The following is a 27,645-nucleotide window of genomic DNA, read 5'->3' as shown; positions in this document are numbered from 1 at the left end:
TTTACTCCTATTGGAAGCCAGACTTGTGGAATAATTGAGGTATTTAAATCAGTCATTGAGACTGAAAGGACCCAAATTACACTAAACAAGGAAACAAAGTCTAAATGCAGACGAGAGTCCTTGAAGCAAAAACGGGAAAGGTCTACATATATTTGGACGACATCTATGGCAAAAATCAGTTTGGCCAAAGAGAAGAGAACGGCTACGAGTGTTCGCAAAAAAAGTGACAGTCATGGTGAGGTCATTCTGATGACTTCAAAGCAGGGCGATCGGGGGAGTAAAGTCTAGCGGCTAGCATTTCCCAAATTCCAAATGCTTAAGGCAAACAGACGAGACAGCTTCGCATTTCTCTCAAGGTAAAATACATCATATATGGGAGTTTAAAAAACAATTTAAAAAGCGCGAACGTTTTCGCTTTCAGATTTCCGTGAGCCTAACCGTGTAAAACCCTCATTTTGTTCCCTAAGAAATCTCGCGATATTTTCGTGGTCCTCTGTGGCGGGAACAAAACGGAAGCCAAGGCGCACTATGCGGCACGTCATCTGGCGGAAGTGAGGTCATATGCCAGAAGCCTTGGAGAAGGAGAAGCGCGTTCACGCGTTCTGCTTGTAGTGGAGTGTGGAACGTTTAGGCAACGTGATCTGGTTCTTCGCGGGAAGGTGGGCGCCCTGGTGCTTGGCCAGCCGCGGCGTTGCGGGCCTTTGGGGGCCGCAGATTTGGTCTTTCTTCACTGATATAAGAGCTCGGCGGCGGGCCGCGCAGCGCCCTGACCCGTCCTCACCATGTTGGTGCTGTTTGAAACGTCCGTCGGCTACGCCATCTTTAAGGTAGGTGGGAGATTGAGCCGTTGGAGGGGGAAGGCAGGTGTTGGGCAGGAGAGGAGACGGAAGGACGTAAGGAGAGGACGACGGTGCTCAGGATCGTGTGGGTGCCTTTTCTGTCCCCCTGCTCTGAAAGGAAGGGGGAGGCTTTGGGCCTGGGAGGCGCATGTTTCGGTGAACACGTGGCCGCGCCGTTTGGGGCGCTGGGTTCAGTAAGAGGATTTGGCCCAGTTAGAGAGGTGGACAGGAGCCGTATTCGAATTTTACAGGTTATGATAAGGAGTATGGGTTTTGTTCTGAGAGTTTTGAGGAATGATTGGAAGGTTTTAACAGAGGAATGACCTCATCTAACTTTGTCTTTTAATGCAGTTGTTTTGCTCTGTGCAGAATAGAGATGGGGTGCAAGAACGGAAGAAGGATATTTTTGCATTAATCTAGACGAGATGAAGTTGCTTGGGTTAAGGCTGGCTTGGAGGGAAAGAAATATCAGGAGAAAATTAGAAGGTAGAACTGACGGGATTGGCTGGTTGAAGAATGCGAGGTTTGGGTTTAAGTAAGTGGGTTTGTGGTGGTAGGGAAGGGAAGAGAAGGTTTAGGGATTTGGGGGCTGGGAATGGGGAGGATACTATAGAATTGCAGTTTGGGCTGTGTGAAGCTTTTGATGTCTGTTAGACATGGAAATACAGTGGTCATTTCAAATTTGAAGCCCAGGGGGTAAATCTGAGCTGGATATAACCAACCTGAGTTTTGGTTTTTTTAATAGGGAAAGTTTGAAACTAAATTCAAGTTCATCAGCAAGGAAATAATTGAGCAATGGGACATTCGTGTAATAGGGTGCTGTTGAGATGTTAGGAAGCATGAGGTAGATTGAGTTCTATCTACGTGTCAGACTCTTGCGTTCAACGAATATAGCAACGAAAAACAAATTTTTCATATGTACTGACAAGTCACAAAATGCTAGGTAAACTATATATAGTGTGATTCTAGTTATAAATCAAAAACCTGTGTGGTACGGGTGCAGAGAGTCTGGAAGGGTACATCCCAAAATGTTTATTTGGGAAAGTTTTTCATTTTATTTTCCAAGTTTCTCTTTGACATTTGGAAATATACTTCTATTTGCATGTTACATTAAATACTTGCTGTTTTTAAGAAAACCAATGAGATAATTAAAAACCGAAAGCTGATTTTGCTTCTTTTTCCTCTCATTAGAGTTGTCTGAGACTGTAGTATTAGCAATTTTAAGGGACTAAAAGGCTTTGGAGCCCGGGAACGGGTCTATTAGACTTTCCCCAGCTTTTTGCAGTCTTTTCTAAATTATTATTATTTTTTTTATATTTATTTATTTATTTGGTTGCAGCGGGTCTTAGTTACAGCAGGCACGCTCCTTAGTTGCGGCTCTCAGGCTCCTTAGTTGTGGCATGCGAACTCTTGGTTGCGGAATGCATGTGGGATCTAGTTCCCTGACCAGGGATTGGACCCCGGCCCCCTGCATTGGGAGTGCGGAGCCTTAACCACTCTGCCACCAGGAAGGTCCCTCTAAATTCTTAGAGTTCTGCACATGCCCCCAAATTCTCTTAGCCAGCGTAGTCTGTCATATGTTGAATCAGCGTCTGTGGATGAATTTCATCCAAATTGATGTTATGTATACTGTCCTGACCTGGACACTAAGAGGGGAGGGGTAACTTTGCACTGTCCAGTGGTTGCTTCTAACAGTGGGGAGGAGTTGGTTTAGCAATGGTATGGTTTCTAGACCTGGGTCATAAAGTATTAAGTCATATGATTTATTGATTTCTACTAATAAAGAGTATTCTCCATAAGAATAAGTCTTGAGTATTCTGTTGCAGTTTTTAATGTTGTTTATCTGCAAGTTACTGTTCAACATTGTTAAAAATTGTGGTTTATGTTTTATGTAACTTAATATTAGAGAAATAACTAAAGGCTCAAATATATTGAAATATTGCTTCATTTATAAGTATTTGGAGTTAGTAGCTGTTATTGATTCTTTCTGAATAAAATAGGCATACAGAGTACTCCGGAATTAGTGCTGGTTGCACAATTTTGTGAAAATTACTAAAAAGTAAATTGTACACCTTAAAGAGGTGAATATCATGGTACGTGAAATATCTGTGTGTGTGGAGATATGCAATACAAGGTTATTAGCTCCCTTTCCCATAATCTTTCAAAATGCTAGGGTATAAAATTACCTTGGTTGCATAAAATCCATGCTTGAATGAGAATGCTTTAAGAAAGTTTTTCAAACTTTTATTTAATCTCATTTCACAGTAAGGGATACATTTTATATCATGACCCAGTATATGCATATCCATATATACACAGTAATTCAAAGAGCATTTAAAACTTTCCAAAAAATGTTGCTTGTTAATAAACTTATATATAAATGCAGAGACAATACCTAAAAGCACTATTATTATTATAAGACTAGACATTTTTCAGTCTTACTCATCCCAGACCTTTTGTAGCTGTGCTCCCCAGTATGGTAGCCACTAGCCACATACAGCTATTTAGCACTTGAAATGTAGCTAGTAAAGCTGTGGAGATGAATTTTAATTTTTATTCATTTAAATTCTTAGTAGTCACATTGTACAATGCTGCTGTGTAGCATAGTGTTGTGTGTTCCTTTATTTCTCAAGGGCTCGAGGAAGAGCTTTTTATGTGACTACCAAAGTTCCTATATAACATGATTACTAAGCAATATGTTTTTCCAGCTTTGTTGGGTATAACTTACATACTATGTAACTCACTTTTTGTAAATGTAAATAGGTACATATAGTATCTATTATAGTAAAACTAGCAAACAATATAACAACAGTGCTAAAGATTTTAGTGGTGACAATAGCTAAATTATTCATTCCATCTTAATCCAAAATGATAAAACTTAAAATGGATTTTGCATATTAATGTTTCAGATTTCCTTGTCTGAAAATGAATGATTAAAAATTTGAGATAGATGTATAACAGAAAATGAAGCAATTATTTCTAATTCTGTTTTTGTTCAGACTTTATTAGTAATGTTCTTTTCAGTATGTTGTGCACAAATGGGAACATAAAGTAGCCAATGTTTTGTTTGCCATAACAAAGTCCTTGGAGACCTTTCAGTGGTCATGAATTAACATGATTTCATTACATTTCCTTTGTTGCTTTAACTTGAAATAATATCTCTTTAATATGCCAATTTTGTTATCCAAATGTTATCTTCAAATATACTTGCTTTTCAACTAGAAAAAAATGTGAATTTTACTCATGAGTCATATCCCCTATTTGGTACATATCCTGTCAACAATCATTGAACTTTAAGTATGGTTAACCACATACTGAGTAAACTACTTCTAAAAATCACTACTATTCTGTGAATTTCCTTTAACAAAAAAATAACTTTGAATTAAAGTTTCAGTGCATTCATGAGATTTGATGGAATGTCTTTGCATTCTAAAGTTTTCATGACATACAAAATAGAACTGTTAGTGGTTTGTAATTTTTTAATACAAAACCGTGTGCTTTGCAATTGTTTACTGCTTCATTACTCTGATACCTGGTTTTCCAGTTCTGTAAATATGTTTGATTCAGCTGTGTGTGGGATTAAATTTAAACAACACAAAAAATCCTTAAAGTCATCTTGCCACTCTCGTCTGGCAGAAAATAAAGGTGTTGTGCAATATCGTATTTCTTCATGTTTCATCATGGAAATATGTACTAGGCTATAACTGGGTAATAAGTCTTACTCTGTAAATATTCGGCGGTACTGTGGATTTGGTGAAATGTGGCTTGTCGGTAAAGTATAATTTGATCAGCAGCCTTTTTCCATAAGATATGTATAATATCTATAATACTGTATTTCATCACCATTATTTTACACTGCTAGTTAAACTGACCTGCCATCAACTGTAAGACATCCCAATTTCAAGGATGTTAAATATGGGGGGAAATGCATTTTAGGATTGATCCTACCCTAGCTTATACTTGGGCAGCTGACTTATCACACAGTATTGGTGAGGGTGTAGGAAAATAAGAACTTGTATTCACTCTTGATTTAAGTGAAAGTAATAGAAGCTTTTGAAGGCATTTTGATAATACATCTGTCAACATGCGTTTCTTATATGATCATTTAACTCCACTTCCAATAATTTGTCCTAAGAAATACAACCTGTATACATACAAAACTATGTATATTGATAAATAAGGGCATAAATGATGGTATATTCATACAATGCAGTTCTTGTTAAAACCTAGAATTATGTCCACAACATGTTAAGTGTTAACTGTATAGCACGATTCCTAAAAGTACGCATTAATAAAATGCAGCATAGACAGTCAAAAAGTCTTGAAGAATATATACCTAAATGTTAATGGCTGTGTTTCATAGATAAAAGTACCCCTTTTTTCCCTTTGCATGTTAAAATTTCTTACATAAGGATGTGTCTTAGAACTACTGGTATCTTAGTTTTAGAGAAATCCATAATACTTGTCAGGATGTTCATAGCAATAAATAACAATTTTTTTAAAAAAATTTATTTATTTATTTTTGGCTACATGGGGTCTTCGTTGCCGTGCACAGGCTTTCTCTAGTTGCGGCGAGCGGGAGCTACTCTTCCTTGCGGTGTGCAGGCTTCTCATTGCAGTGGCTTCTCATTGTGTAGCACGGGCTCTAGGCACGTGGGCTTCAGTAGTTGTGGCTCGTGGGCTTTAGAGCACAGGCTCAGTAGTTGTGGTGCATGGGCTTAGTTGCTCTGTGGCATGTGGGATCTTCCCGGACCAGGGCTTGAACCCGTGTCCCCTGTATTGGCAGGCGGATTCTTAACCACTGCGCCACCAGGGAAGTCCCTAAAGAACAAATTTTATTCCGTAGAAAGTAGGCAAATAAATTCTTTTGATCTGTGAATATGGCAGGCTTTGTGAAGGAGTTAGGGAGCTCCTTAAAAATACAAAGTTTTAAACAAATACCCAGCTAGATCTAAATTCCATCCAGTTACTCATTGGGCTACTTGATTTATTAGTTTGACCAAAAATTTATGCTGGGTAAGAAAACTGGTTATTTCAGAGAGAAATATAGCTCCCACCACCCTCATTTTGCATGTACAGTTGTACTTGAAGAGTATGGCTATATATGCCTAAGCTGTGCGATTTAAATAAAATTATTTTAAATATTTATTTACAGGTTTTGAATGAAAAGAAACTTCAAGAGGTTGATAGTTTGTGGAAAGAATTTGAAACTCCAGAGAAAGCAAATAAAATGTAAGTCATCTTGAAACTAAGAACTTAGCAGTTAACATTTAGAGGTTTTTGTTTTTGTTTTGTTTTGTGTGTTTGTGCCCCCCCTTCATGTAATATATCCATAACTTTTTGTTTTGAACTCTATTTCAGGAATAATATTGGTATGAGCCCAATTATTAGATTCCTTATTTGGAGCATAGGCCATCTCAGCTAATTTGTATTAATTGCAGATGAGGTTAGACAGCACCCAAAAAACCACTATTTTTGTAAGATATTTGAAAGCGTAAATTGATTGTGAATTAAGTATAAATTTCTGTTTAAAGTAATAACTGTCAAAAGCATGGGCTGCTAATTGATTTAACTTATAATTTCTCTAAGTTAGTGATATTCAGGTGTTTTTTAACTTAATTCATAGTTTATTTATTCTTTATGACTAGTATTTCCTAACTCCCTCTGGCGTAGTAAAATAACTAGCTAGTAAATACTGGAAAGGCATACCTTTGTTCTCCAAGGTCTCTGGACAGGAAAATAGAATATAACCTTGATGCCCATCCTAAGAAAGGAGTGGTGGGAGAGAGAGCTGGCTTTTCCTCAAGGTAGAGTCAAGAAGGCTATTTCACCATCTGTGAATCACCCTGTGAAATATCCCATTTGGTGAGTGTGGTCCTAGGAAGGAACCGACTGATTTCTTGATTATGTCCTTGGATGCCAAAGGGCATTTCATAATTCATCTGCTAGTGCTAATAAAAACTTACTAGAATAGAAGGAAACTACTCAAGCTTGCTAAAGAGTGCTGAACCCAAAGAGATGTCATACTAAATAATTAGAGAAACATGGTGTACTGGAAAACCATGCTTCAGAGTAATTTGTATAACGTGATTGCATTTTGCAGGTGTTGTTGTACACCTATATATGCATTTATGCAAATATACAGAGATATGAACAAATGCCACTTCAGATGAGTGGAAATGGGGTTAGGTGGAATAAGGTGAAATAATTGCTTTTTTCTTACCTCTTTCTATTGTTAAGTGTGCATTTAAGGTACCACCAGGGTGTTCCCTGATGAGGTGAGAAAACCTTGCTTAAGATAACATTATTTTAGACACAGTGGAAGACTAGTTTTCCTTTTTAAAGGGCTATATGCTTTAGTTGTCTGAGTTAACTTGATTCATTGTTGTCGATGATGTATTCTTTTTGGACCTGAATTTACGTGATCTAACTCAAATATTCGTCACTACCACTGAGACAACAATGGATTAACTGTATGTATTTGTTTTGATGTAAAATAATGTTGCCCTGCACATAAGTGAGTAGGGAGGAAGGGGGTAAAGTAAGGGTAACAGGAATTAGATCTAACAATTAGTTATTTTTTAATGGAACCTGTACTGGATGCACAAATCAATGTCATGAGATTTCTGACGTAAGAGGGACCCTTACACCTTTTCTTAAGCCACTTCTGTGCTGTATAGTAAAAGGCATTTGTGTCTAACTTTAAGCAGCAGAGGTTATGTTGAAGCTTCAACATCTTTCCTGTGGTTTAGATGTGGTAGCAAACCTCTTTTCTGTTCCAAGTTTCCTTCAAAACCTACAACCTCTATAATAGTTCAGACATTATTAGCCTAACATTTAGAGAAATTGGTCATTTTATTGGTCATTTTAGAAGAATATCTAACTTTACACCAATACCCAATGGTAGGAAAGTTTTTTATTGGTGTATGCTTTGGAAACAGTCCAACACCTCTTCTCCTAAATATGTGGCTTTTGCACAATCAGTGTGCCCCCATAACATTTTTTTTTTCCTTAATTCTAGAGTAAAGCTGAAACATTTTGAGAAATTTCAGGATACAGCAGAGGCATTGGCAGGTAAAGTCAAAGACTAGCTTTTTTTTGTTTTTTAGATATTGGTGATTTGTCATCCTCATTAAAAGATTGTTTGCTTCAGTTGCCTAAGTTAACCCTATTCAATGTTGTCAATGATGCATTCTTTTTGGAACTGAATTTAAGTGATCTAACTCAAATTCGTCACTACCACTGAGACAACATTGAGTTAGCTTTTTTCACTATAGGGCTGGTTTTTCCCCTACATGTGATGAGAGGTGAGAAGTGGTTAAGTTGATCTCCCTGTGGAAACCAACAGCATAATGCATAAAGCACAATTCAGTAAAAGCTGTTCTACAAGGGATCAAGGTAATGTGGTCAAGTACACTGCTCTCTGATCATTTTAATCCAAGGGTAAAGTTGAGAATAGCCAGGATTTAGAGTTGGAATAATAATAAAGCAGCTCTCCAGGTATATACATTTTTAGTTTTAAAAAGCACAGTATTATTAAAAGATTTAAGAAAACTAATGGGGGGGGTGTGTGTGTGTGTGTGGTGTTTTTTTTGTTTTGTTTAATACACAAACTACAGAAATGCATAAGAGTTTACCTGAAAGGGGCATGATTTTTTTATGATTTAGAAGAATGGATGACTGTTATATCCTTCAGCTAGTCCTAGGGATGAGACAACAGACATGAGTAGGGTTTACTAACTAGGCTTGGCTTCAGTAGGCACTTGGTCTCATAATGTTCTTTTAATGCTAGGGAAAACAAGATCAGATATAAAACTCTAACATGAATTTTCAGTTGCTTAAATTCTGTATCTCAGATCAGCCAACTACTTAGTGGTATAATTTGAAAATGAAGGACCATAACGAAGAGTATGGCTTAAAATTAAGCCATAAAATTCATTTGACTGAACCAAGTAATTTTATTCACCAGCCACAGGAGAAGGGTATAGTTCTCTTATATAGTGAAAATTAAGAGTCTTATTAAATATGTTGGAATATTAATGGGCCACCCCAACCTTGGCAGAGGGGTGAGCTGAAGGAGGAGCCAACGAGGCCAATTTTCAAATTTTTAAAAATAGTTCTCGGGCTGCATACATCCAGTAATTAAACTCTTATAGAGCCATAAAGCGTAAATATGGTAATTTTTGCCTGGAAAATTTTTAAAAGATAGTTCTGTTCATCACAGCTTTAAAAATAAATATGGGTAGAATTTTGGTAATATCCCAGGCAAGATTGTGTTAGCTATTCTCCACCTCTGGGGAGCATTATTCATATAGATTGATTTGAGTAGCTCCTCTTGGAGTTGTAAAGTGCTGCAGCTCTGATCTCAAGTGGCCCTTTTTTGGGGGGCGGGTATTCCTTAAAATAATGTAAGATAAATGGAGAAAATAGCATGCTGGGTAAGAACTTAAAGTCAACCCCACACACTCTCAATCTAAATTCCATTAGGGCGGAGACTGTGTTGTTCACCATCAAATCCCTAGCACAAAAATATTTTTGGGTAAATGAATGAAGGTAGTGAGCTCTGTCAGGAATCTAGTCATAGAAATCTACAATGCCTTTTCCCATCAGTTTTCACCAGAAAGTTGAACATCATCTTATTATTATTAAAAGAACAGAGTCCTTCCTGGGAATTAACTTCCCTCTCCCAGTTATAAGGCAGTTTTGACATGACAGAACTAGAACTAAGTGGTTGTAGATGTCGGGGAATACATTTAAAACCTGTAGCCTAAGAATGAGTCCAGAGTGTGTCAACTTATAGTGGTCTCAGCAGCTAAAATGTGCCATTTGCATAGCAAGGTTTATTTTTACTCTTGGTTAGACTTGTAAGTTTCACATCTTACAAACAGCCACAGCAAAGTTTGGAGCCAGCCTAAATTTGGATGAAGGGGGAAGACTGCTGAGGGATGCTGAATAGTGGCTAATAGAGAAGAGGAAAGATTCAGCTTCCCCTTATCCTTGTCACCATCTCTGTACCATCTTTTTAAAATACATATAACGAAGAGTGACTAACAGGGAAGTTAAATGTTTGTGAACGTTAGAGTGGATCTAGAGTAGAAATTTTTTTACTTTTAAGAAATCTTAAAGGAGAACACTAGGTTAAAGTGTGAGAGTAAATGATAGGAAAGATTGAGAGCTAAGAAGCAGGACATTGAATAAAATCTTTTAATTAGAAAAGATTAAACACTTGTAAGGAAAGTACAGTTATTAGAGAAATGTATATTAGAAAGGAGTCAATGTTTTACAATATGTAAATTGTTAGAACTCAACAAAAGTAGTTTGAATCTTAGCTTCTTAGAGTGTAGAGACCTCTGTAAGATCTGTGTGGTTTTTGTCCTCACCTTTCATCTTCCAGATAGCAGATGAAATGCACTTGAAATTCAAATGATTGGGAATTTGAATTCCCAAGGAGGAAAGAGCAAGTACCTGGCTGATTAAGCACAAACTGCTGCCTGACCTTAGAAATTGTGACAGACTTCCTGCCAGGCATACTTTAAGTTCAGCCAAAACCCAGACAACTAGAAGAGGTATTAGTGTTAATTAGTCCATGTGGGTCTAAAGGATCTAAGTATAGGTCTAAAGAAGGGTGAGAGTTATAAAGTAGCACATTTAGAGCTTGCCAAAAATGAAAACAGCCTCCAACTCAAATTGGCTGCCTTCAGTAGTAAGTTCTCAATCGCTGGAGGTTTATAAGTAGAGGCCTGTTGACACATCTGGATCAAGGATTAGCAAAAGTAAGACCTCCACTTGGACATACTTAAACTGTGGCAGAACCTTCAAAATGAATACACTCCTTTTTACCGGTCTTGACAGGTTTTTTATGGTATTTCACAATCAGGCCAGTCGGTCTGTAGTGACATAGGAGGGTGAATCAATTTATCATTCCAAAACAGTTTGTTTCTAACAACTTTACGATTCTGAGTTCAGAAGGATTGTGTGACATAGAGAAAGGAATGCTGGATCTGGTTTAACTCCTGGTTCTGGAGTGGAAATGAGGGTGGGAAGATCATATGAGATTGTGAAATGTGTAACGTTTATCATTTCACTTCAGAAGTAATATTAAATTCAGCTCTTCTGAAAAGAAGTGGGGTTCTTTTTTTCTTTATTTATAAAATTTAAATAAAATCTTAAGCTCTTACAGTTAAAATTTTGAGTTAACTCTTGTTTTTCTTCCTAAAAAAGCATTCACAGCTCTGATGGAGGGCAAAATCAATAAGCAGCTGAAGAAAGTTCTGAAGAAAATAGTTAAAGAAGCCCATGAACCCCTGGCTGTAGCTGATGCTAAACTAGGAGGCGTCATAAAGGTAGAGTTATAATTTTCTTTTATGCCTGCTGATCAGAGCTCACCATACAGCATAAAGACTACAAAGCCTAGCCTTTGCAATGAGTTATTTATCGTAAGTTCTCAGATTTGAATACTTGATCTTTTTCCCCTACACTACATAATAATTGGTTTCCAATATGATTATCAAAACTAAGGTTACATAAGTGATGCCCCAAATGATAACACTTTATGTATATCCTGGCATATTTTTGTTTAGTGACATTTTTTTCCCTTTCAACATAAATTACATTTCTTTTTTATTGTATGTGTTTATTAGAAAACTTTAGTAGGGAGTAGAATTGCTAAGGTTAAACATAAAGTGAGAATGGAAAGAAAGGCTGGATATGTAGGCTCCCAAACATGCAAGGCAGAAAATTTTAGAGGCCAGTTGCGATACTTTGTATGTATGTATGTATGTATTTATTTTTGGCTGCATTGGGTCGTTGTTGCTGCGAGCGGGGGCTACTCTTCGTTGCAGTGCGTGGGCTTCTCGTTGCGGTGGCTTCTCTTGTTGAGGAACATGGGCTCTAGGCACATGGGCTTTAGTAGTTGGAGCACGCAGGCTCAGTAGTTGCGGTGCACGGGCTTAGTTGCTCTGTGGCATGTGGGATCTTCCCGGACCAGGGCTCGAACCCGTGTCCCCTGCTTTGGCAGGCAGATTCTTAACCACTGCACCACCGGGGAAATCCCAGTTGCGATACTTCGATTTTCAGTAGTTACAGTAGGTATCACAGTGCAAGTTCATGAACATACCTCTCATTCTTTTTATTTTTTATTTTTATTTTTTATTTTTTTAATTGGAGTATAGTTGATTTACAGCCCTCTCATTCTTGAAGTAAGGATCAATTCTAGGTGTTTGGAGGTAGGAAAGTGCTGAAGAGATTAGAGGGGTTTTTTTGAGGTAGGATTGTGAATTAAGTAAGTTCATTTGGATAGATTATTTCTAATACCATCAGGTAATGAAGTTTTCAATGATAACAATTTCTATCTTCATCCTTTGAAGTGCCCACAAGTCTTAGTTTATATTTTTCTGTTAACAACGTTAAATTTTAGCATAATAAACATACAGAAAGGTACATGGGACAGCAAATTGCTGGCTGGTGGGATTATGAATATCTTTAATTTTTTCTTCTCAGTTTCTCCATTTGAAAAACTTAAACACTCGTCTCTTGTATGCATACTAAATATTTGTTTCTTTAAAATGTGATGCAACATACACAATTTTGCATGCCTGTCACTTGCATTTGATGCAATAGAACTCTAAATTTGTATGGAGTTAGCAAATACACTGCAAAGTGAAAAAAATGAAGGCATCCAGAACAGATTCATCCTGTTTGCCTGGGGTGTGTAAAAACTTTTAAATTTTATAAAGATTTATGTATATGTGTATACATATACATTAACATTAGTATAGATTTGGAAGTACTTCAGGGATCCTAACAGTAGGGAAAGGGCCTAAGGCCCAGAACTTGTGCTTTTCATTCAGTTCCCTTCTCTATAGTACTATTGATTAAAATCTTTGTGTATTACCTTTATAATTTTTATAAGAGGCTAAATAATGTAAGGTAGTAAAAGATCCCTCAAACCAACAAAAAGAACAAAACTACTAGATTAAATTGTATTTATCTATTTATGGCTTTGATTCATGTAGACAGGCTGCCTTCCCGGAAGCTTATACCAATTTTGACCTCTACCAATAGTATAGATTCAAGTGTTCTTCCCACAAACATGAGAAACTGCTTTTATGAAACTAAGAAATGTATATATTTAAATCAATGCTATTTTAGTATTTAAATAATTTTAGGAAACGTTTAGTTCTTTATTTGATACAAATGTTATTGTTCTTATAGGAAAAGCTGAATCTCAGTTGTATCCATAGTCCTCTTGTTAATGAACTTATGAGAGGAATCCGTTCACAGATGGATGGATTAATCCCTGGGGTAGAACCACGTGAAATGGCAGCCATGTGTCTTGGGTTGGCACACAGGTGAGATTTACTGGAAAATAGTCTTATTATTTTTATTTAATAAACAGTTATATAGCACAGTTCAAGGTATGTTACAAATACTATCTTAATCCTCAAGAATCTTATGAGGAAGGTAGTAATAGTATCCTCATTTAACAAATGAGGAAATTGATGGCCAAAGTCAGTACAGCTGGTAAGTGATGAAGCCATAATTTGAACCCAGGCAGTTTAGCTCCATTGTCTGGGCTCTAAACCTGATGATAGGCATTCTCTACCTCTCTAGTATTAGATGCCACAATTCTTGGGCTTTCTTTTCTCTTTTACAACTCCTAAATCATTTGCTACCATTCCATCTACTTGCCATCTCCCTGAATTTTCTCATCTGCTAATGATCTCCTCTTCTGCTTTGTGTGTGTGGCTTGATTTATTGAGTTTTTTTCTTGAGTTTTTATGAGGCAAAGAAAAACATTAACCTGTCATGTTTAACCAGAGGTCCATTAGACCAGGAATTTCTGCCATACTGTGATATATATAATCCTGAAAAGCTTGGCATTCTTTGAAATTGCACTGCAATAATAGGGTTTGTGAAATAAAAATAGGATTAATGGTAAACCACTCAAAACCTAAGTAACTTTGTAACCCTAACAAAATTAACAGTTAAAAAGACATGTTAGGGACTTCCCTGGTGGTCCAGTGGTAAAGAATCCGTCCTGCAATGCAGGGGACTCGGGTTTGATCTGTGGTCAGGGAACTAAGATCCCACATGCCACAGGGCAACTAAGCCCAGTGTGCCGCAACTAAGACCCGGCGCAGCCAAAAAATAAAGGACATGTTAAATTTATAGTACAGAAATACTACAGTAAACAAAGGTCTGGACCTTTGAACAAATAAAATATGAGCATAGATTAATGAAAGGGTTAAAGCTGAGTTACAGAAACGAGCAAAATGCACAAAAGTCAGGAAAAACTTTGTAATAAACTTTTCTAAGAACAAATAGCTAAACTGAGTTAGGGTCCAAATTTGAGATTAATTGGCATTGTGCACAGCAGTAGTTCTCAATCACGGGCAATCAGATACCCCTCAGAAGACATTTGGCAATTGGGGTTGAGGCCAGGGATGTTGCTACACATCTGACAGTGCACAGAATAGACCCCACAACAAAGAATAATCAGGCCCACAGTGTTAATAGTGCCAAGATTAAGAAACCCTTATTACAATATTGTTCCTACATGGCTTTCTTCTTTTCAGGTGTTACAGTGCTGTACTTTTTTTTTTCCAGTGGCATAAAGCATTAAATATGCTGCAGAAATCATATGTGAACCAGTATGGTTTGAGCTACACAGCATTATCCTGTTTATCATTCATAAATTAATTCATGTTTCAGAAATGTAGGTATAGCAGGACAGATGTACTGTTTTCTTTTTAAATGTGTATTTTTAGATCTTAAATATTGTATTCTTATTTAGCTGATGTTTCCCATGCAGGAAAAAGGTAAACAGTGTAACTCTAGGACAGGGATTCTGGTAAAAGTTTTTTTAAGATGTTAATTAAATGCTTTTCCTAAATGCTTTTTTTTAGTGATTTATATTTTTCCCCCTTCTCCCCAGCTTATCCCGATACAGATTGAAATTTAGTGCTGATAAAGTGGATACAATGATTGTTCAGGCAATTTGTAAGTATAGTACATGTGAGGACTAATCTGTTTGTCTCTTCCTTGTGGTTTTTTCCTACTATTAAAATTGTATCTTTTATAATTGTTGAGGAAGAAAAGGGAGATCAGCTAGAACTTTTAGTAAGTAAAGTAAATTGAAAAATGCAGACTAGAAGAAAGGAAAAACTAACTATAATTTGACTAGTTGGATAATATGGATTACACTATTAATGTAAACTGATTTCTCTTTTTCCATGAAAAATGATAAAACCATAAGTGGGATCTGTGTTGTGTTTTATTTTGCTTTTTTCACTTGTAGTTGTATATAATAGGTCATTCTCCCATGTCAATGGGTGATTTTTGGACATCAAAGTCTTAACGATTTCCAGTTTTAAAAATCCCTTTAAACAGCTATTGTATTTGTAGGTGTATATACCCAAAGAACTGAAAGCAAGTACTCAGATACTTATGCAGCTATATTCATAGTAGCATTATTCACAGTAGCCAAAAGGTGGAAACAACCCAAATACCCATTAACAGATGAATGGATAAACAAAATGTGGTATATACATACAATGGAATACTATTCGTCCTTAAGAAGTTCTAATACATGCTACAACATAGATGAATTTTAAACATTATGCTAGGTGAAATAAGCCACAGGCAAGAAGACAAATATTGTGTGATTCCACTTATGAGGTACTTAGAATAGGCAAATTCATAGAGACAGAGAGTAGAAGAGATTACCAGGGGCTGGGGAGGTGGGGACGAGGAGTTATTATTTCATGGGGACAGAGTTTCAGTTTGGGTTGATGGAAGAGTTCTGTAAATGGATACTGGTGGTGGTTGCACAGCATTCTGAATGAATTTGAGTCACTGAAATGTACACTTGACAATGGTTAAAATTGTAAATTTATATTTCATCACAAGTTTTTTAAAAATCCTTTTAAGTTCCTATTTTCTTTTTCATTTTAATCTACTGCAGCCCTGTTAGATGACTTAGATAAAGAACTAAACAACTACATTATGCGGTGTAGAGAATGGTATGGCTGGCATTTCCCTGAATTAGGAAAAATTATTTCGGATAATTTGACATACTGCAAGTGTTTACAGAAAGTTGGTAAGTAACTTGATCCTTTAAGGCATTGAAAATAGCGATTTATTTTTATTTATTTATTTCACTGTAACTCATTTAAAACATGAGTTACAGTGGGTTTTTTTCTTTTTCTTAAACTTCCAGGAGATTTTTATGTCTTGCAGGTTTGGGGAGTGTAGCCATGTTAATATCTGTTAGAGTTCAGGAACAAAATTAGCTTTGATTTCAATGGCCTGTGCAGCAGAGAACATGGTTCTCTAATTTGGTTTTTCTTTTAAAAAAAAAAAATTATTTATTTATTTATTTATTTATTTTTGGCTGTTTTGGGTCCTTGTTGCTGCGCACAGGCTTTCTTTTAGTTGCGCTGAGTGGGGGCTACTCTGTTCCGGTGCGCGGGCTTCTCATTTCGGTGGCTTCTCTTGTTGCGAGCACGGGCTCTAGGCACATGGGCTTCAGTAGTTGTGGCACTCGGGCTCAGTAGTTGTGGCTTGCGGGCTCTAGAGTGCAGGCTCAGTAGTTGTGGCACACAGGCTTAGTTGCACCAAGGCATGTGGGATCTTCCCGGACCAGGGCTCGAACCTGTGTCCCCTGCATTGGCAGGCAGACTCCTAACCACTGCGCCAGCAGGGAGCCCCTAATTTGGTTTTTCTGGAAATGGCTTTTTATGGTTAATGTGTCTCAGTGAAATTACCATTAATAAGGACAACTGTGGACTGGGGGTATCCTGAAATATATTAATAATAATTAATATTAAAAATAGTATTGCTATCTATACTGTTAGTGTTAAATTGTGTACTATTAGTACAGTAATATTAGTAGAAGAATGTGAGGATTGTTAATAAATATGAGTTACTTGGCTCATATTATATTATCATATTACTACCCCTAAGAATTCATGGCCCAGCTTCAGTATAACCTTAGCTACAAATTGTCTATCACAGTATTGTAAGTCCTGTTTCATGGTGTATTTTGTTTTTTTTTTTTTTTTTTTAAATTTATTTACTTATTTATTATTTACCTATTTGGGCTGCGCTGGGTCTTAGTTGCGGCACACGGGATCTTCATTGTGGCATGCATGTGGGATCTAGTTCCCTGACCAGGGATTGAACCCAGGCCCCCTGCATTAGGAGCACGGAGTCTTATCCACTGAACCACCAGGGAAGTCCCTCATGGTGTATTTTGGTTTTTCTGTTATCTATATTTTTTTGGAGGGAAGTGGTGGGGAGAGAAATCAAGCCTTTATATGAGGAAGGTTACTAGGTCAAACTTGTTCGCTTTTTGTTTTGTTTAGGCATCCTTTTCATTGGCTTATCTCTACTTTTTTTTTTGACTGTTTGGTGGATTTTATATAATTTGTTGAAGAGTGATTCTCCCTCATCCTCTGCAAACATTCCATAGGCGATAGGAAGAATTATGCCTCGGCCACACTTTCTGAATTACTGCCAGAAGAGGTTGAAGCAGAAGTGAAAGCAGCTGCAGAGATATCTATGGGAACAGAGGTTTCAGAAGAAGATATTTGCAACATTCTGCATCTCTGCACTCAGGTAAACTATACACATAGAGAAACTAGTTGTGGTGGTACCAGCTCTGTAATTTCTGATGGCAATGATGATTTTTAAATGTATTGTTCACCTGATAAATAAATATGAGGGTGTTCAGTCACTACCTCATCTGATGCCATCTTGATTTATACTTAGAGGGGGAGATATATACTAAAATGAAGTTAAAAGAGTACTGTCTAATTTATTTATATTGTTAACATTATCTGAATAATAAATCCATTAAAAAGGCAGAGAGGGCTTCCCTGGTGGCGCAGTGGTTGAGAATCTGCCTGCCAATTCAGAGGACACGGGCTCGAGCCCTGGTCTGGGAGGATCCCACATGCTGCGGAGCAACTGGGCCCGTGAGCCACAATTGCTGAGCCTGCGCGTCTGGAGCCTGTGCTCCGCAACGAGAGGCCGCGGTAGTGAGAGGCCCGCGCACCGCAATGAAGAGTGGCCCCCGCTTGCCACAACTGGAGAAGGCCCTCGCACAGAAATGAAGACCCAACACAGCCATAAATAAATTAATTAATTAATTTTAAAAAAAAAAAGGCAGAGAAATATAGCTTCAATTATTTAATTCTAACTTTTATGTTTGTAGCCGGTATTTTTTCTCCCTCTCATTTGAAGATAGCTATACGAGAATCACAGAAATGTGATGACAGAAATGTCTATCTAGCCCTTGGAGTTTTTTAAAATAACAGTAATATTGATTAACATTATTTTTAGGCAGTGTATTAGCTTGTTTCCATACATTATCTAGTAAGATCTTCACAACAGCCCTTTTATAGGAAACTGAGGTAAGAAATGGTTAATTTTCCCAGGGTTGTACAACTGCTCTATGATAATTTGGGACTCCGATGTTTTAGACATGTGAATTTTATACAATTTTTACTCTTGTCATTTATGACTTATGCATTTTGTTCCCTACACTAGGTGATTGAAATCTCCGAATATAGAACCCAGCTCTATGAATATCTGCAAAATAGAATGATGGCCATTGCACCCAACGTTACAGTCATGGTTGGTGAATTAGTTGGAGCACGGCTTATTGCTCATGCAGGTGATGATTTTAATGTAATTTGTAAACATGGGTATTGAGAGTTGAGTTGTTTTCTAGGTAGGATTTTTTTTTCTTTTATCTTTAAATTACACTTATTAAAGTAATTCTAGGTAATAAATAGAAGTAAATGGTATATTTGTGAGGACTAAGGCCCAGGTGTTCAATGATGATTTTTATTTGTATGCCTAATTTCCTTTCGGATAATGAAGGCATCTTTAGTCACTGCCTCTTCTGAGACACTTGTGGTCCCTTGTCAAAAGTTTGTTATGGTTAATTAGAACAATCAGATGAATGCAGGAGGATGAAATCAGTTAGTATAGGCTTGCCTCGTTTTATTGCATTTCACAAATACTGCTTTTTTAAAAAATTCAAAGTTTGTGGCAGCCCTGTGTAGAGCAAGTCCATCGGCATCATTTTTCCAACACCATTTGCTCACTTCATGTCTGTGTGTCACATATTAGTGATTCCCACAATAATTCAAACTTTTCCATTCTTAAATTTGTTCACGTTGATCTTTGGTCAGTGATCTTTGATGTTACTACTACAACTTCCTGAAGGCGAGTGTATGTTTGTTGAATTTTAAACATGTATCTAGTGGTTGAGCAACTGCATTAATATTGATGTTTTCTGGGGAAATCCTTGGCAGTCCAGTCGTTAGGACGCCACACTTCCACTGCTGGGGGCCCGGGTTCAATCCCTGGTCGGGGGACTAAGATCCCACAAGCCGCGTGGCCAGGCCAAAAAAAAAGAGAAAGATTTTTTTTTTTAATTGATGTTTTCTGACAGAAAATCAGTGCAGCACATCTAACAAAGCATCAACTTTAATACCTAATTATTGTGCTTATATCTCCTCATCCATATCTTTTTTTTTTTTTTTTTTTGGCTGCGTTGGGTCTTCGTTGCTGCCCACAGGCTTTCTCTAGTTGCAGCGAGCGGGGCTACTCTGTTGTGGTGCGTGGGCTTCTCATTGCGGTGGCTTCTGTTGCGGAGCACAGGCTCTAGGCGTGCGGGCTTCAGTAGTTGTGGCGCACGGACTTTTTTGCTCCGCAGCATGTGGGATCTTCCCGGACCAGGGCTCGAACCCGTGTCCCCTGCCTTGGCAGGTGGATTGTTAACCACTGTGCCACGAGGGAAGTCCTCCTCATCCATATCTTAAACGAGGGGTAAAGTGTAAGAAGTTTATCACATAGATCTACTGAGATGTCCTAATACTAAATTTTCACTTTATTTATCTGTATGTTTTTTCATATCTATAGTAGTAGGCTATCTGATGTCTAAAATAAATCTCAGAAAAATAGGGGCTAGATTGGGTGGTGTCTGTGAATACATGTGTTTTTATCTCTCCCATGGTATGCTAATGAAATGTGAAATAGTAATACCATCTCTTCAGGCAAATAAGTAAAATTGAACAAGTAACCTTCAATTTGTCATAGACATTCATCACAGACCTCTGCTTGTGGTGTTAATGGATGAATCACAAATGCTGAGGTATCAGGAATTTGGGGTAACTCCAGACTATAGAATCCTGTATTATATCAGATTTTTATTTACTCTGATGGCTATAATATTAAGACTATAGGTCTTTTTAATACATGGAACTTTCAAATACTTGCAAGTACATTCCTGGTAACTACTTCTTTTCTTTTGAAGGTTCTCTTTTGAATTTGGCCAAACATGCAGCTTCTACAGTTCAGATTCTTGGAGCAGAAAAGGCACTCTTCAGAGCCCTCAAGTCTAGACGAGATACCCCTAAGTATGGTCTCATTTATCATGCTTCACTTGTCGGCCAGACAAGTCCCAAACACAAAGGAAAGGTCAGTTACAGTTTTCCTGGAGTAGGCCTTTTTTTCCTCCAAACCATTTTCCTCCTACTGTTTCTTTTTCATCAAATAGAGAATGGTGAATTCTTTAAATAAACACTTATGTACACTGAAAGAAAAGGTTAGAAGAAAGTGTTATTGCTTGCTGTTACTATTTTTCTAGACTCCACCCATTGGTGGGGACAGGGATGGCACATCAGAAGTTTTCTGTGTGGCAGGAAACCAATGTAACATCAATATTTATGACCTATAAAAAATAATAGCACATACACTGTGCTAACACTTGATAGGACTTTAGTGAATCCTCTTAATAGCCCTATGAGTTGTAGGTGTCTATTTTACAGAGGAGGAAACTGAGGCTTAAAGTACTTTCAAGCTTTTTACAGGATACATAGTTTAACAGGAATTGAAATGTTATAAAATTCAGAGCAGAGTGATGAGAGAGATAAAGGTTTCAGTAAAATAAAATGTTAGTTAGCTTCTTTGGGCTGGGGGCTATACTTAATCTGGATGATCTCATGGTGTAGGACTAATGTCACATAGTAGAAACTAAAGGAAGGTGGAAGAATGGTTTGAGCTAGTTATAGACGTAAGTTCCTACAATATCTTTTCATCCAACAAAATAATGGTGGTTGTGTATATAACCAGTTAGCCATCATACTGTGGCAAAGATTCAAATAGAAGATAAGTGGCTTGAGTTGTATGGTTTACAATACTTTTGTAATTCCTGATTTTTAAAAAATCCTAGAGTGAATTGTAGAGTCAATGATTCATCTGTAGTGTTCTCATGAATGAATTATTGAGAGAATTTTTTACATCTCATCTTGGAGTATAGTTTGAATGCCTCTGACTTCAAGTTCTCTATTAGATTTCTCGGATGCTGGCAGCCAAAACTGTTTTGGCCATCCGGTATGATGCTTTTGGTGAAGATTCCAGTTCTGCGATGGGAGTTGAGAACAGAGCCAAATTAGAGGCCAGGTTGAGAACCTTGGAAGATAGAGGGGTAAGAATCACATCCTGCATATTGCAGAAGTGTTACCTGTCAAAAGTTAATAAACCACGGGTAGTTTATGTACTTTTTCATTTCATTTGCTAACCAGTTTTACTTTTATGATACATTTTAGTATGTCTAATACGTTGTTTTTGTGCCTGCTGTTAACAGTTTACCTAATATATACTAAGAATTGACATACTAGCATATATATTATATAAAGAGATTATGCCTTAGAAAACTATTAATAATTTTTCTTTTCTTAGATACGGAAAATAAGTGGAACAGGAAAGGCATTAGCAAAAGCAGAAAAATATGAACATAAAAGGTGAGTGAGTACATTTGGGAGAGCATGAATGAACAATTTTTGCTTATTTAAATGTTAATTGTTGACAGTTTTTTTGTTGTTGTTTAAAACAACTAAGTATCCCCCAATTTATTTCTTTGCCATTTACAGTTTTCCATATTCACGTCTAGTTTTTAATCATATACACATTTTTACGTTGTTGCAATAAGTACACATAATATATTTGTTTTGGCCTTTTTCCTTAATATTTAATTTACTCATTTCCAGATATTGATAATAAATTTTTTCATTCATAGTTCCTATATAGTATAACATTTATCAAAACCAAAGTCCATTCAGAGCTAAGCCACAGGGAAACCTGTTTTTTTAAAAAAAGAGTCAAAAGACAAAGGAAAAGTCTAAAAGTGGCTAAGAGGCATGATAAGTATTCAGACCTCACTATGAAATTACGAAAGATATTTGTGGGGAGAGGTGTTTTTGTTACTATTTGAGATAATGTTCAATACTGATGAGGTTGCGATGATAGAAATAGAATGTGGAAAACAGATTGACAGTATGTGTCAAGAGCCTTAAAAACATTTCTAGTCATTAATCCATAAACTGTGCTTTTAAGACTTCTTACAGTCCTTCAGTAAAATCTTATAAGTGGGCAGGGAAAGCAATATAGTAACATCTCATTATAAATATGTATTTAGATACATGTTTTAGTATACACATTCATAAAAATTGTTTTCCTTTATTCTGGAAAGAAACCAAATGTATTCAGTTATGGGCATTAATTAACATTTACTTTTATATTGTGAATTTTCTAAGATCTCTACAATGACCATGTATTTTGTAATTTTTTTTTTTTTTTTTTTTTTTTTTTTTTTTTAATCCGTTTCTATTTTAAAGTTGCTTTGGTTGGTATTTTATTTATTTATTTTTGGCTGTGTTGGGTCTTCGTTTCTGTGCGAGGGCTTTCTCTAGTTGTGGCAAGTGGGGGCCACTCTTCATCGCGGTGCGCGGGCCTCTCACCATCGCGGCCTCTCTTGTCGCGGAGCACAGGCTCCAGACGCGCAGGCTCAGTAATTGTGGCTCACGGGCCCATTTGCTCCGTGGCATGTGGGATCTTCCCGGACCAGGGCTCGAACCCGTGTCCCCTTCGTTGGCAGGCAGATTCTCAACCACTGCGCCACCAGGGAAGCCCGTATTTTGTAATTTTTAAAGCCTAATTTGTTGTGTTTAGTTGAAAAAAATGTGGATCTTTGTTTTTGGGCTTTGTTTTTGTTTTTCTTTCTCTTTTTTTTTTACAGAAAGTCAAAAGTTTAATAACACATATATCTGGGAGAGACCCAGGAGAACCTAGTCACTACTTTGTTTCTTAAATTATAAATGTTTTTAACCTATAAAAGTTAACAACCGTGAGCCTGCAAGATAGCTTAATAGAATATTCCTTAGCTTGTTTTGAACAATTTTTTAATGTTCCCATGCCATCATGCTTATGACTTTAAACACATGTGCTTAAAGCACCAATTATGAGGTTTAGTTCACATTTTTGGCACGCAATACTTTAATTTTTCTTTCTACTTTGTTAGAACAAAAGCAAACATTTGGGTTTCAAGGAATCTTTATCCATATATATCCCTTCTTGTTCCTCTGCCGCTTGGAATCTTGTGATGGAGTATTCTGTATTAAATTTGATTTAGGGTTTTTGTTTTGTTTTTCATTGAATTGCCCAGTGTTCTAAAACTCGAATTGGTTCAGTTTTTACTTTCTAGTGTAATCATTTGGTATAAAGAGATTTCCTCCATTTTTTCCCCTATGCTGATTGACTATTTTTCTATACTATAGTCACTACATTGATTACTAAATCAATTCATTTAGCTCACCACTTCTCTTGAAGTGTGAAGTGTGACCTACTGTTGACACCTCTTTACCTTTTGGAGACTTTTTCATAAACACTCCTAAAGCCACTAAAATGAAACAGCATTGTATGCTTGTGTAAGTATTACCTAATGACGTTTCCTTTTAAATCTCTTTAGAATTATTTGATTACTGATATTTGTAGGGATTTTCTAAAATTCTATGGCTCTTTCAGTGAGGTGAAGACTTACGATCCTTCTGGTGACTCCACACTGCCAACCTGTTCTAAAAAACGCAAGATTGAACAGGTAGACAAAGAGGATGAAGTGGTTGAAAAGAAGGCCAAAAAAGCCAAGGTTAAAATTAAAGGTTAGTTTGAATTTTTTTTTAATGTCATTTATACTCTTATTCCTTAAGACGTACAGACTTCATAAATCTTGGGAAAGTACATACCATTGAACTTTATTGTGAAACCATCCATATTGAAAGTTAATGGTGTTTTAATAAACCATCATGTTCTCTGGGAGTAGTTAGGATATTGTTAAATTTATCATGTTTCATAGAAGAATGTGAGAAGTGCCTCTGAATATGTAGGATTATACTAAGTGTACTAAAACTTTAGTTTCTACCATGTGAACTATTTTGAGAATCAGCTTAAAATAGAAGAAAAAAGGTATGTGGTTTCTAAATTGGTTGCTGAAATATTTCTGTTATAGTAGAGCATAGAATTGATGCAGCACTACTTTTCATCATTGTTTCTGTTACATGGAAAGGACTGGAGTAATAACTGGATAGCCTGCCAACAGAGTGATAATATTTAATAGGTGCTCACCAGTGAACTAGGCTCTCTTGCAAAGTTGATAAGTGAGCTCCCCCATTTATTAGCTGCACCTGTGTTGAGTGCCTACCAGCTGGTCTAGCAAGAAAGGCATTAAAGCAATGACAGATATAATTTTGGGTTTCTAAATAGCTTAGTGGTCAAAAGTACTGGTCAAAAGTACTATCAGCACATGTGGACTCCTACTCTAGGTGAAGAAAACATAAGTTATTTATTTAAGTGTTTCTATTTCCTTACTGAACAATAAGGAGATCCCTAAACCCATCAGCAACATTTGAAACACCCAACTCCAGATTTGTATCTTTACTCATATATTCATTAAGCTTTTCACACTTAAATAACATTCCTGGACCCTTACCACTCCCAGTCTGTGGCTCCATAATATTCTCCATCTTATAAATGGCAATTCTAGTTGCTTTGGCCTTTAACACTGACTTTTTATAACCCAAGTCTATTCTGGCAACAAATCCTCTTAATTCTACTTTTTTTTAAAAAAAGAAAAAAATTTATTTGGTTGCCCCAGGTCTTAGTTGCGGCAGGTGGGCTCCTTAGTTGTGGCATGCGAACTCTTAGTTGTGGCACACATGTGGAATCTAGTTCCCCAACCAGGGATCAAACCCAAGCCCCCCTGCATTGGGAGCGCAGAGTCTTAACAACTGTGCCACCAGGGAAGTCCCTTAATTCTACTTTGAAAGTGTATCTAGAACTGAACCACTTATACCCATCACTGCTATTCTTAATGTAGTAGCTACAGTGGCACCCCCATTAGCTCTCTGATCTAATTCTACTCCTTGCTCACTCTGCTCCAGCCACACTGGATTCCTTGCTATTCCATGAACCTGCCAACCCCCCTTCTCTCCTAAAATAACCTTAGCATTTGCTCTTCTCTTTACCTGAATATTTTCCCTCAATATAGGTGCATAATTCACTCCCTTCCCTCTTTTATTTTATTTTATTTCTTTTTAATTCCTTGGCCACACGGCATGTGGGATCCTAGTTCCTCGACCAGGGTTCGAACCCACGCCCCCTATGGTGGAAGCGTGGAGTCTTAACCACTGGACCGCCAGGGAAGTCCCCTCCCTTCCCTCTTTTAGGTATCTGCCTGACTATCCTGTCTAAAATGTCCACATGTATTGCCCTCCTCAGTGTTCCTCTTCTTTATCCTTAGGACTGTTTACTATGTAAAATATTTTATAGCATATCTTTTTTTCTTTTTTTGGTCTCTCCATTTTCCTACTAAAGTAAAAGATTCGTAAAAGCAGGAATTTTTTGTCTGTGTTGTACCTTGCTGTATCTCTAGTTGTCTAGAACAAGCCCTGGCGTATAGTAGGTACTAAGTAAGTATTTGATCAATGAATTTCTAATGATAGCAACCCATTATTAAGTCCTCATTCTAATGTGCCAAGCATTCATGCTAAGCATTTTGCATAAATTTTCATGTGTTAAATCGTTAAATCCTAGAAATTGTCCAGTGAGATAGACATTACTAAATTTTATAAGGATGAGGAAGTTGAGTTTATAAAGGTTATTAAATGACTTACTCAGGGTTTCAACGGTTTGGATAAACCCAAGTCTCCTAACTCCAAACTCTTATTAATCATTTCTAGTATAATTGACTAGTCTCCCCAAAAATGGGTTTGGTAATCAGATGATTTGTTTTAATCCTGATCTCTCTATATAGCTACATGATCATGAGAAATTTACTTCTCTGAGCTTTATATCATTTGTAAAGTTAGTAGTAGTACACTAGGTAGATATTTGAAGGACCTTTGCAATTATAAAATTATGTAATAAACATTGGATAGTTGACCCGAATGACAGGAAAAAACTAAGCCTCTCAAAGGGGTTTTGAGGGAGAGAAGTCTGATACAATGTTAATTGTAGTATCTTTACACTTAACCTTATTCAGTTGAAGAAGAGGAGGAAGTAGTAGAAGTAGAAGAAGATGTAGTAGAAGTGGTGGAAGAACAAGAGACATCTGTGAAGAAAAAGAAGAAAAAGGACAAAAAGAAACACATTAAAGAAGAACCGCTTTCTGAAGAAGAACCATGCACCAGCACAGCAATTGCTGTATGTTTGTTTTTAATTACCAATACTTTATTGACATGGGCAGGGTTTCTATATTTTATTCTACTCTGTATATTACAAATGAACAGGTAGTTTTTTAAAAATGGTTTCATTGATGAGGAAGTAAAACAACATTGTTGTGTTTATATTATAAAGGGCCATTTCCTAAACCTAGAACCTTCTTGCAAAATGGGTTTTGTTTAAGGGTGGAAGAGAATATCATTTGGTACAGATGATAAAGGTGGTTTTATATTTTTAGATTTTAGTCTTTGCTCCAAACTTGTTTTCCAGGGAAATAGAATAGACCTACTTTGCTTTTTATGAGGAAAAGTTATTTTTAATCACTCATACATTTACAGGTCTTTCAAAAGCATTCTTGTTGGTTATTTTCAGAGTCCAGAGAAAAAGAAGAAAAAGAAAAAAAAAAGAGTTAATGAGGACTAATGGAAGGAACCATTCTTTCAAAGATTTCTTAATTGAATCACCTGGATACATCATGCTTAAGATTCAGTCAGAAATACACCAGAGATGCTCTCTAAAATAATGGGAGGTTGGATGAAACAAAATGATTAATCATCAATAGCATTTCATACCTATTTGTGTCTCAACATCACATCAGCTCTGTTAATTTTATTATATCATCATTTCTTAGAATATTTGTTATACAAATAAAAATATTTTCTTTGTATTTTAAGGCAGTTCTGTGGTTTCTCTGTTTTACGTAGAGAATTTTTGGCCATTTCTGTATGTTATTTGGCATTTGATGATTAGTATTTTGATAATTATACCTGAAAAGTGAGAGTTGTGAACCATTAATTTGAAACGTAGCCTTCTGGAAGGTAGCAATTAGATGGACCAATTTAAGAATCCCACTCTAATATGTTTCTCTTGCCTTTTTGGACTGTCTTTCATTTTTCTCCTGTCTTTAAGTAAAGCTGTCTTTTGTGTTCAAGGTTTTAAAATTAGGTGAGCAAAACTTTTCAGTGTCTCTTCAGGAAGAAAAAAATTGTTCCTAACTTAATTTGTTTGCAATTCTGAAAGGTGCAAGAAAATCATTATTAATCTAGACACTGATTTATTTTTAAAGTAATCTAAAGTGACTTTATAAAGGATAATACAAGATTATTTATAGTAAAGAATGGGGGGGTTATAAAGGGAAAACAAGATGAGCAAAAATAAAATGTCAGTAGTAGTGAGGTGTAAACCAGGACATAGAACACCAAAGAGAAATCTTTGTTTCTAAAAGATGGTGTATAAT

At 36.6% G+C, this 27,645-nt stretch overlaps 1 protein-coding gene and 4 non-coding genes across 6 annotated transcripts; all 5 read left to right on the top strand.

Annotated features, from left to right (window-relative positions):
• Positions 1-571: 571 nt before the first annotated feature.
• On the top strand, positions 572-27,081 carry NOP58 (NOP58 ribonucleoprotein). 2 transcript variants are annotated; one of them, XM_068544640.1, is made up of 15 exons: positions 572-827; positions 5,995-6,071; positions 7,861-7,913; positions 11,061-11,182; positions 13,053-13,189; positions 14,776-14,840; positions 15,805-15,939; positions 17,314-17,459; positions 18,393-18,519; positions 20,170-20,333; positions 21,208-21,342; positions 21,597-21,658; positions 23,718-23,851; positions 26,230-26,390; positions 26,781-27,081. In XM_068544640.1, exons 1-15 carry the CDS (start codon positions 783-785, stop codon positions 26,829-26,831), a joined length of 1,614 nt encoding a protein of 537 aa, XP_068400741.1. In that variant the 5' UTR covers positions 572-782; the 3' UTR covers positions 26,832-27,081. The 2 variants fall into 2 exon arrangements, with proteins under 2 accessions (XP_068400741.1, XP_068400742.1); XM_068544641.1 differs by lacking the exon at positions 572-827 and adding an exon at positions 8,117-8,237 and having other exon boundaries at positions 5,993-6,071.
• Positions 7,218-7,306, top strand: LOC137765542 (small nucleolar RNA SNORD70). The gene has a single exon (XR_011074192.1). It is a non-coding gene; the product is annotated as a small nucleolar RNA SNORD70 (small nucleolar RNA).
• On the top strand, positions 8,011-8,097 carry LOC137765541 (small nucleolar RNA SNORD70). Its single transcript, XR_011074191.1, has one exon. It is a non-coding gene; the product is annotated as a small nucleolar RNA SNORD70 (small nucleolar RNA).
• Positions 17,513-17,598, top strand: LOC137765552 (small nucleolar RNA SNORD11B). The gene has a single exon (XR_011074200.1). It is a non-coding gene; the product is annotated as a small nucleolar RNA SNORD11B (small nucleolar RNA).
• On the top strand, positions 18,676-18,759 carry LOC137765550 (small nucleolar RNA SNORD11). Its single transcript, XR_011074199.1, has one exon. It is a non-coding gene; the product is annotated as a small nucleolar RNA SNORD11 (small nucleolar RNA).
• Positions 27,082-27,645: the final 564 nt, after the last annotated feature.

The sequence above is a fragment of the Eschrichtius robustus genome, chromosome 5 (assembly GCF_028021215.1).
Source record: "Eschrichtius robustus isolate mEscRob2 chromosome 5, mEscRob2.pri, whole genome shotgun sequence".
In the NCBI taxonomy this organism is placed as follows: domain Eukaryota; kingdom Metazoa; phylum Chordata; class Mammalia; order Artiodactyla; family Eschrichtiidae; genus Eschrichtius; species Eschrichtius robustus.
The sequence above is the reverse complement of the archived record's forward strand: the minus strand, read 5'-3'. Positions and strand labels throughout refer to the sequence as shown.

Excerpts from the sequence above, each read along its gene's own strand:
- NOP58 (XM_068544640.1), top strand. The coding sequence starts at position 783 with ATGTTGGTGCTGTTTGAAACGTCCGTCGGCTACGCCATCTTTAAG. Across the intron at positions 11,183-13,052 it reads AACTAGGAGGCGTCATAAAG|GAAAAGCTGAATCTCAGTTG; the intron begins GTAGAGTTATAA and ends TTGTTCTTATAG. Across the intron at positions 17,460-18,392 it reads TTCTGCATCTCTGCACTCAG|GTGATTGAAATCTCCGAATA; the intron begins GTAAACTATACA and ends TCCCTACACTAG.